The sequence below is a fragment of the Astatotilapia calliptera genome, chromosome 3, assembly GCF_900246225.1.
Source record: "Astatotilapia calliptera chromosome 3, fAstCal1.2, whole genome shotgun sequence".
Lineage (NCBI taxonomy): Eukaryota > Metazoa > Chordata > Actinopteri > Cichliformes > Cichlidae > Astatotilapia > Astatotilapia calliptera.
In genome coordinates, this window is record NC_039304.1 from 38,015,800 (window position 1) to 38,026,782 (window position 10,983).

Here is a 10,983-nt window from a genome sequence, read left to right on the forward strand (position 1 = left end):
CCACCCGAGGGATAAATAAAGTTTCATCTAATCCAATGTAATCTATAGGGCAGTGCAGGGCTTTGTACCACTCCGCTCTGATATAACGAGCGGTCATGGTCACGTGGCTTTCCGTTGCCCTGGAGGTCCACCCATTTGTAGTTATAGCAACAGAAGATGCCTGGGACAGTTCAGCCATAACTTTAAACTTCTCCTGCTCATACATGCTTGGAACGATCTTGTCACACTGAAGTGGACGCGCAACGGGATATCATAGCGTGGCTCAAGCACGTTCATCATAGTTTAAACCCCTTGTTTTGCACAACGGAATACGGCCTTCAGTCTGCAGCTAAACACCCCAATAGCTTTTGTAATAGCTTTAGCCTTGATGGATTGGGCAGCAAAGGGCTGCTTAAATGCCGCAAACTCCTCTGCTCCTCCACTTGGACCACTAGCGCTGACCATAACTACCGCTTGACAGACTGACCACGCGCACCATACACATACCTTCTTTTTCTTTTTCGAATCTTCGGATCACGTGCATGATCACTGCTTGATTTGGCAGTTTTACTTCCTGACAAAACCCCAAAGGAGATTCATAGAATTGGACCAGCAAGTGTTTAAACCAGTACACAATGGAGCCACACGGCTGCTGCCTGTTCAAATCTAAAAAATATCCAGAGGTCAGTACACAAAGTAAAGGAATTTCTAAGAAGCTAGGTTAAACACCTAAAGGAGCTCTGTGACTTAGGCTAATAAAGTCTAAAAAGTGGCTGTCATTTTATAAATCTTACTAGTATTACTATACAAATTTATTTTATGTCACAGGGTGACAGCCTTAAAAGCACTGCACATGCTCTGTTGTAAGTGCAGCAACACTGAAAGTTACACAATACACGACAGATTGTAGCAAAGGTTTTATTAGAGATGTCTCATAGGGGTAATACATGTACAGGTTTATTACTGAAAAAAGTAAAACAACAATAAATAAAGCTTAAGGCAAATAAGTTAATTTTCACTGTTCTGTTTAAACAGCCTGTGATAGGCTAATGAGCTGTCCAGGATGTACCCTTCCTCTCACTCTACGGGAGCTGGGATAGGCTCCAGCCCCCTTGCAACCCCTGAATTTGATAAGCTGAAGAGAGAATGGACGCGTGGATGTTTAAAAACAAAAAAACAAACCAGAACTTTAAGTGTTACGTTGCAGATCCTGGCGCCTGGTGGCTCTTCATGTGTGTTTTTTAGACAATGACTCTGAGTAAAAGCTTTGTCACAGAGGGTACACTTGTATGGTCTCTCTCCATTGTGGGTCCTCATGTGAACAGTCAAGTATTCTTTTCGTGCGCAAGCTTTCCCACAAATACCGCACACAAATGGCTTGATGCCCGAGTGAAGCACTAAGTGGTTGTCTAGGTTGGTCTTGCGTTTGAAGGACCAGCCGCAGTCTGGGCAGTGGTAGGGCGTCTCCCCGCTGTGGACCCGCTTGTGAACGGTCAACGGGCCCTTGGTGCTGAATCCCTTGCCACACTCGCTGCAATGATACGGCTTTTCGTTGGTGTGAATCCTCATGTGGATCTCCAGCTGCGCACTAGTCAGGAACATTTTGCAGCAAATGTCACAGAGGTATGACCTCTCTCTGTTTGTGTGAATCTTCTCGTGTTGCCTCAGAGTCCCAGGAAGTTTAAAACGCCTCCCGCAGATCTTACAGCTGTGGGGTCTTTCCCCAGAATGGGTCATTTTGTGGCGGGACAACGATCTGTAGTCGCAGAGGGATTTACCGCACACACCGCAGAGGTGTGTCTTCCTGTTGGTGTGAGTCCTGTGATGAGCCTTTAACTGCTCTTTGAGTTCAAACACTTTATGACAGGTGTGACATTTGTGGCGCTTCCCCTCCTCGTGAAGTTTTCGATGATCCTCCAGGGAAGCCTTTAGTGCAAATTCATTATGGCAAACATCACATTTGTATGGTTTCTCCCCCGAGTGGCAGGCTACGTGCTCGTCGAGGCTGAGAGCACTAAGGAAAGACTCTCCACAGATGTGACAGTCATCAGTTTTGTGTCGACTTTGAAGATGATCCTTTAAGACCTCCACAGACTCTGAGCGCTCTCCGCATGCTCCGCAAACACTTCCTGGATCGTTTCCGTGACTCCAGGCATGTTTAACAAGCATAACTTCTGACATGTGCAGAGCTCCACAGACCAAGCAGGAAAGGTTAGCAAACACTTTTCTCAGTCTTAGTCCGAGTGACGCCAGGATGTCTGATCTTTTGCTTTTTTGACACCCTGGACTGCATTTTGGAATCACATCTCTTCAGTTCATTTTTGGACTTATCATTCCTTTCTACTTTTTCTTCTTTCCTTTTTGTTGCAGTTCCTGAAAGTTTCTTTCCCCTCAGCTGCAGAGCCGGCTATAAGATCTGCAGCCGGTTCTTCACTATCAGCTTCTCCCATTTCTATCTCATTTTCTTCTCTGCCAGACGCAATCTCTGATTTGCTGCCGTCAACCTCTTGGGCAAGGCTGCTGCAGAAACCAGAAGCAAAAATTAACTGGGTTTAAAGTCTACATTACAATAGAGTACAGTATGATAAGACAGTGCTACACTGCCAAACGTGAAACCTGAAGATGTTTTGAAATTTTTAAGTACAAAATCTAATTTTGCTGGGAACAAATATTTAAAGCCAAAGTAAAAGCCTTTCTTCAATGTTCTTGCACTCCTTGGCACTCTAGGCTGAGGCATATTCTGCCCACTCCTCTCGAAGAAGACAGACTAAACAATCTGCTAACCGAGGCACTGAAAAACGCACGAGAGTCACAACAAGCTGGATATATGCCATTATCCATGCATTTTCTTCAAGATTGTGGTTGAGTTTGCAGTCCGAGTGGGGCGAGAGGCAAAGTTCACTGTGGAGAGTTTCACCAATGTTATCTCAAGTCTAATTACTGCCCTTAACCAAAGTTAGAAAGAGTTTAAGGCACAAAAGCTCCAGAACTTTAAGTGGCTGCCAAGTCCACTTTTGACTGACAGAATGAAAGATGTTCGCTTTAAGTACCTTTTCTGCACTTACATGGACTAATTTGAGGCAAGCTTAATTTGTAACTTGGCTACAGTTAAAAGACATGCTGCTCTCAGCTGAGCCTAAATTTTGATTGGACTAAATAATCACTAAACACCAGTGTTGGGACTAACGCGTTATTAAGTAACGCGTTACAGTAACTACGTTATTATTGTGGTAACGAGCACGGTAACTAGTTATTATGCCAAAACCAGGAACGCGTTACTCGTTACTGGGATTTAGATAGGGTCGTTACTCGTTACTTCGTGTGGTGGCTATCGCGGAGTTTCCACAGATTCAGTAACATTAGCAAGTGGTGGAGGGCAGCAGGTGGATGAAGGAAAAGGGACGCAGAAGGAAAAGAGACCTGAGGCGGCCGCCGGTCCAAGTGTGAACTGAACTTTAGGTAAGAAGTTATGACCTGCAGTCCATCTGGGTCAGATATGAACCAAGTTTAGGTGGAGTTTATTTTCGTTATGCTGACTTTTTCCGTACTGCGTGCTAGCTAGCATGACGGAGTTTCTATACAGCTGGGTGGTGCTATGGTGTTACTGATGTAGAATTTTATTTTGTTCATAAGTTATAGGAGTTGCCAACCGTCCCGTCTGGTATTCAGAGCAGAAATATTCCGCGTTTCTTATTGAGGTGAAAAGGAACAGTTTGTCCCGTAATTCAGCTACAATGAAAAAGATACAAAGCTGGAGTTATTCTGTGTCTTTGCTGCACAGCTGCCTCTTCTCTCATTCTCCCCCTCCCTCTCCCGTTTCTACTTCAATCATGAAACTGATCAATGATCAGCTGATCGGCTTTTCTCTCTTGTTTGTTTATCGCCCACTTTGCGCCGAAAGAGGGAACCAGCAGATGTCGCGCTAAACAACAGCAGCACGTTTAAGCTTGATCAGCTGTTGTTAGAATTTATTTAATATTAATTTCTACTATCAGCTGATGTTTGCTGGAGCCACAGCTGCAAAAAAGCTGCTGGTCATGATGTTGGTTTGGTTATCTGGTGAGAGGGAAACATGAAGATGAAACCAGGAGATGTCCTTACTGAATCATCAGAGCTGAACAGGTGATGGAGAAACATGTTTACCTTTTAGGTGACATGAATGAGTTGAAGGGAAGTTATGAACTGTTTCTGAGAGACAAATAACACCAGGATCCTTTTTCAGGTAGCTGACGCTGGTAACTGTGCAGGTGCGGATCTAGCAAAGTGTTGCCAGGGGGCCAGGTAGGGCATTAACAGGGAAGGGGGCACAAAGAAATACTTTTCTATCTTATTCTCATTTAAAATGTCTAGCTTTTAAAAAATAATTATCTGAATCTTACAACAAACAATTGATAGATTAATGCATATATACCATCAAAACAGTGAACATCACTGTGTTTATTTTCATTCAAAGGCTTTATGATTTTTCCTATAATAGTGGGCTGGTCTCTAGTCAAAATGCCCAGGACGATTTTTCTGTCCCAGTCCAGCCCTGTATGCAGCTCATCTGCAGTCTGGTGTTACCTACATCTTCCTATTCAGAAGGCAGAATTTCCGAGTTCTGAGTACAATCGAAAGCACCACGACTGCAGTTTTTGTGTTGGATGTAAAAGGCGCACATGACGCTGTGACGTAGGCTAGAATCATGGCAGCAGTCAATGACGGTCCAGGCGTGGGATTTCTCTCGTGGAAATATGCACATTATCTTTTTCTTTCTATTGGTAGGTGGCACAGTGCACTGTGGCAAGTAAGCAAGCTAGAAGACTGGCAAATTATGGAAGCAACACATTAACAAGAGAATTCTGAGTAAAACCAAAGTTACTTTCCCTAGTAACTAGTTACTTTGAAAGTAACGAGTAACTTGAAGTAACTGAGTTACTTTTGAGAGAAGTAACTAGTAATGTAACTAAGTTACTATTTTAAAGTAACTTACCCAACACTGCTAAACACAAAGGGTCACCAAAAGCCCCTAATGGTCATCAGCTGACAATGACTTTGTGCTTGTAAAGGCTGGCTGGTGAACAAAACAGGAAGCCCTAGCTTGGATATCTGCCGGCTATTCAATGATACCCCCAAAAATTGACACTTGCTCCAGTGACTAAGTCAGCACACTAGAAAATGGGTTCCAGATGACTGGATTTTAGCATCCAAGAAACCTTCAAATTCACCAATTTGTTACTCCATTCGCATTTCTTTGGTTATATTTCATGCCTCACTACTCACATAACGCCTCACTGACACATGTTTGGACGTCTCACTTTCCAGATTGAAACATGATAATCTCCAAATTTACAAAACCAGAACCTTAATAAAATATTTTTCCAGTTTGGTGTGGCTGTGTCGTAAACTCAACCTAATCCAACACGAATGGGATGAACTGGAGCAACAATCACGAGCCGATCCGTAACATCCAAAACATGTGTTGACTAGAGATGGCACGATACCACTTAAAGGAACAATGGACAGGCAAAAACAGTGGCGAATCTATGGAGAACAACGACATGTGACTAGACAGCACACAAGACATGAACATTGATGAGGGAGGGGAAGTTTTTAACATAGAACAATTGCTATTAGGGTCAGAATACAAACCAACGCTGCTAATCCATGTGAACGGGCAACCAATCCAAATGTTATGCGACACAGGAGCATGTAAAACGGTTTTGAGGCAGGCACCTAAGAACTTACAGTACTCAAAAGACACATTAGTTGTGAAGTCAGCCACAGGCCACACCACTGTACAACAACTAACTGCCCCCTTAGAACTAATACATACAGAAAGTGGCCGCAGGTGCTTCATTAAATGCATATATGACCCGTCATGCCCAGTAAACCTTCTAGGAAGAGACGCTCTGACAAAACTCAAGATAGGCGTGATACCGGAAGAGAATGGCATGATTGCTGAATGCATGCTAAATGACAACACTCCAGAGCCAGATAGCATTAACACGGCACACAGCAGCAACGTGTGTCTCTCTCAAGGCCACGGTGTCCCACATTATTACTGGGACTCTCGAATTGCCAGAGCTCACAAAACTACACAATGTGGCCCGCAAATATACATCCGCCACATCCTCTTTTCAGAAACCCACCGAGTATCACAAACACGTTGAGATTTAAACAAACTCCAGGCCCAGACCCCACTTTATGATCAGCAAGTGTGGAAGCTAGGGCAACAGAGTTTGACCTTACAGCACCTGTATGTCACAAAGTCGGGAGATGCAGTGTGTTCTGTAATCCAATCAGCAGCCGTGAGGGCTTTGAACCGCATGCCTAAGCCACACGTGTCTGTAGCGCATAACATTGACTCAGAGTGGAAGGATTTAGGAAAAGTATTAGCCAGGGTTGAAGCAGACACTTATGAAAAAACGGAAGACACTCATGAAGGCTGGCTTCAAGGCCGCCAGACGGGTTGTTTCCGACACACACTGGGGTTGGCTGGTCGCAGTCAGGCCCGCTGTACACCTAGCCGATGCCGCTGAAACACATGCACAATTAACTGAATGACATCAGGCAGCACTAGCTCAGCTGCCTAAAACTCTCTGGTCTACAGGCCCTGCTGATGTAGGCCTTATAAAAAATGCAGATGAAGTAAGAGTAAAACCTCTCTCAAAACACAGACCACTGATATCTCAATACCCACTCACTACTGAGGCTAGACATGGCATTCGCCCAGTGATAGCAGACATGGAAAAGGCAGGAATTTTAATAAAAACAAAGACAGCCACCTGTAACACTCCTATCTTTCCTGTTAAAAAAGCGACCGCGGGTGCATACCGTCTAGTACATGACCTGAGAGCTATAAACGAAGTGACTGAACAAATCCCACCTGTGGTTGCTAATCCACACACTATTTTAAATCAGGTCACACCGAACGAACAGTGGTTCTCAGTAATCGACCTTTCAAACGCTTTTTTCTCAGTTCCACTACATCCAGACTCACAGCCATTGTTTGGCTTCACCTATGAGGGTCAGAGGTACACATACACTCGTTTGCCCCAGGGTTTCCAGAATAGCCCAACCCTCTATGCAGAAGCACTGAAGAAGTCAATGTCTAGCTGTAAGCTCCCACAGCTAGGTCAATACTTGCTGTATGTAGATGACATTTTAATAACCGGTCACACACAGCAGGCGTGCAAGACAACACACTTGCTGTGCTACAGCATTTGGCTGAACAGGGCCACAAAGTCTCAAACACAAACTGCAGCTGTGGAGTGATAACGTTACATATCTCGGACACACATTCACAGGCCAGGGCAAAACACTGCTGGGAACCAGAAAGCTGGCAGTGCAAAACACACCCAAACCTAAAACAAAACAACAGATGATGAGTTTTTTAGGTTTGTGTAATTTCTGTAGAGCTTGGATTCCAGAGTATGCACTAACAGTTCAGCCACTCCAAGACATGATTTATGGCAAAAACCTCGCTTTGCGCGACACAATAACGTGGACGGTAGAGGCAGACACAGCATTTACTAACCTAAAGGTGGCTTTACAAACAAATGTAGTCCTGGCCCTGCCTGATTATGACAAGCCTTTCGTGCTGCATGTTGATGGGGGGGCCGGCTACATGAAGGCAGTTCTGACACAGGCTTTTGGTGACAAACAGCGCCCTCTGGCATTCTACTCGTGTAAGTTAGACGCTGTAGTTTCGGGCCTGCCGACTTGCATCCAAAGCTGTGCAGCGGCCACAGAAGCAGTAAAGAAGTCAGCAGACATTGTCTTAGGGCACAAACTAGTTGTCAAGGTCCCGCATGCTGTCACATCTATACTGCTGCAAGCCAATCTCTCTTACCTGACTCATGCCAGACAGCTATCGTATGTAGGCATTTTACTATCACAGTCTCACATCACACTGGAAAAATGTGGCACACTGAATCCAGGGACTCTAGTGAGCACACCAGCTGATGGAGATGTGCACAACTGCCATGCAGAATTAGACAAAGACACCAAACCCCGCCCTGACATCCATGCTGAGCCACAAGCTGGTTTTACTGATGTCTTTGTGGACGGATCGGCCTCTAAAGACAACACAGGCCGAAATTGTGTAGGTTACGCAGTAACCACAGACAGTAGAATAATAGAAGCAAAACCACTTTCTTCTTCATATTCTGCACAGAGCGCTGAGCTGATAGCTGTTATTCGTGCATGTGAAATACACAAAGATAAACAAATAAACGTTTATACAGACAGCCAGTATGTTTTCTCTGCTGTGCATCATTTTGCAAAGCTCTGGCAAAACAGAGGAATGATTACATCAACCGGTAAACCAGTCCAGCATGGCAGCCTCTTACAACGACTGCTGACTGTAATAAATTTACCACAACAACTCGCATTGTGTAAATGTGCAGCACACAAAACTGATAGCTCTTTTATTACTACAGGCAACAATTTGCTGACAGTGCCGCAAAACAGGCGGCACAAAAGACAAACATGACACTGATGGCAGTAAACACGCATCAGATTCCACTGGATGTGTTGCAAAGTGAACAAAAAGCAGCAAGCACAGCAGAGCAGGCAAAATGGCTAAAACACGGTGCAGTTCTGACAAACGATTTAATGATGTGTTATGGCAAGCCAGTGTTGCCAAAATCGCTCCACAAGATGGCGGCATTAGTGACTCATGGCTGTACGCATTTGTCATCGGGGGGAATGACCTGTATTGTCAACTCTCATTTCTACACTGTAAATTTTGAAACTTCAGCAAAACAATTTGTCAGAACGTGCATGACGTGTCAAAAATATAATGCTCAGGGTAACCTGCGACCAAAAAGAGGCCGTTTTCCAACTCCGCCTCATCCTTTTCACACAATTCATATGGATTTTATTGAACTAAGCGAATGTCAAGGGTCAAAATACGCCCTAGTGGTTATAGACGTGTTCTCAAAGTGGCCGGAAATCTATCCAGTGAAAAAGGCAGATGCAATTTCAGTAGCAAAGTGCCTGTGCAATCACTTCATACCCACATATGGCATCCCAGCTTTGATACGATCAGACAACGGCACTCATTTTGTAAATGATGTCATCACTAAGGTCTCTGAAGCACTCGGTTTCAGCATAAAACACCACTGTGCTTATCACCCTCAGAGCGCAGGCCTTGTAGAGAGAACTAACGGCACTATAAAACAAAGGCTCAGGAAATGCATGGCAGAAACAGGAAGGCCTGAATGTTTGGGTTTAGTGAAGATGTGGATGCGCTTAACACAAGGCTCCCATAAACTAACTCCATTTGAAATCATTCATGGCAAGCCGTTTCCACTGCCTATTACCAGTCAACCAATAGACAAAGCAATCAGAGAAAACACATTAGCAGAGTGGATGTCTAAGCTGTTAGAAAACAAAGAGATCATTGTAAATAATCAACAACCTGATGATGTTTCTCCAGTGTCTTGCAGACTAAAGCCCGGTGACTGGGTTCTGATCAAGGTGCTCCAAAGGAAAAACTGGAGCACACCCAGGTGGGAGGGGCCATACCAAGTCCTCCTCACTACACCGACCGCTTGCAAAATTGCGGAACGACCATCCTGGATCCATCAGAGTCACTGCAGGCGAGTCAGTGAAGCCATCTAAACACAGCTGACGGCAGGCTTGCCCACTTGTTGTGATCTCGCCCGGTGGAGGGGTCAGCTTTCCTGGCCGGGGGGTCTACTCGCGACAGGAGGGTGTGTTCCGTCGTCATGAGGTGGTGGCTCTTATCAACTGCAGCGGCCCTGACCATGGCCGGGCTCCTCACCTTTGCTTCCGTGAGGGACAACAAGTCACCCTATATGGAGAAAAGGCAGACACTGTATGACAAAGGAAAGTACACCAAGTTTCCCCATGGCTACGCCACTAACTTCTGGTGGCAGTTTATGAACACTACAGCTCATTTGAATAACAAAACTGACTGCTATGCATGTACCCATATGCCCCTATCCTCGCAGACGTCTGGTCTGTGGCCATACAGCATACCTGAAGATCGCAGTTGGTGTCTGTTGGGCCTGGCAACACATCCAGGCTACGGTACTCTTTGGTCCAAAGCCAACTACAGCATCCCAGCAAAAGCAACCTGGAGGTCATCATCACTCACAAATGTGAACTGTTCCGGACAGACCTACCTACTGACCTGGCCCCAAGTCTCAGACCTGCCTGATGTAATTCTACTGAACAAATTGAACGCATCACAACTGCCAGTATGTGTGATGAACAATGGATCGCGGGCAGTGGGGGAGCTGCCTACACACCTATGTAAGTCCATATACACTTTCTGCCCACCAAGGAACGAGAGGAAGTGTATGACCTGTTCAATCAACGCCACCTGTGCCAGTAACACGACGCTGATGGGCCTAAACTGTCGCTCCGACTACAGCTACCGAATGCCACTACAAACAAAGACTCAGTACCAGACAGGATGTGCACGGACGGCACCCAGCAGCAGAGGAACCAGAGTTTTGGCTGACTGGTACTTCCTATGTGGCAACAAGGCTTATCTGTCACTCCCTGAAGGTTGGGGAGGTCTGTGCGCCCTGGTGGAATTATCAGATCACGTTTTCTTCATGCAAAGTGTTGCACATCACCCAAGCAGCCGGCAGAGACGCGAAGTGGACATCGCCTCCCCCAATTCTTTCGACATTACAGTGGACACTGGAATGCCGGGAGAGTTTCGCATCTGGGGAGGAGGAGTGAAATTCTTACAGAGCTTGATCCCCGGCATTGGAGTTGCCGAGGTGCGGGATCATGTGGAAATCAACCGATATGCTCTGCTACGACACATCAACTTGACTAAGACCCTGGGAACCGCCTTAGCAGGAGAACAGCAGGCCATCAGAACGATGGTGCTGCAGAACAGACTGACACTAGACCTGCTAACAGCATCACAAGGAGGAGTTTGCAAGCTGATCGGGGAAACATGTTGCACTTTTATCCCTGATGGATACGAAACTGGAGGAGACATTTATGAAGCTTTGCAGAATTTGACCGCTCTGC

At 45.4% G+C, this 10,983-nt stretch overlaps 1 protein-coding gene across 1 annotated transcript; it reads right to left on the bottom strand.

Moving 5' to 3' along the window:
- Positions 1 to 430: 430 nt before the first annotated feature.
- Positions 431 to 10,077, bottom strand: LOC113014513 (gastrula zinc finger protein XlCGF46.1-like). Its single transcript, XM_026156101.1, has 5 exons — positions 9,970 to 10,077; positions 9,615 to 9,781; positions 1,180 to 2,266; positions 1,061 to 1,114; positions 431 to 553 (listed from the first exon to the last, which is right to left on the bottom strand). The coding sequence occupies exons 1-5, from the start codon at positions 10,075 to 10,077 to the stop codon at positions 431 to 433; spliced, it is 1,539 nt and encodes a 512-aa protein (XP_026011886.1).
- Between the last annotated feature and the right edge of the window lie 906 nt (positions 10,078 to 10,983).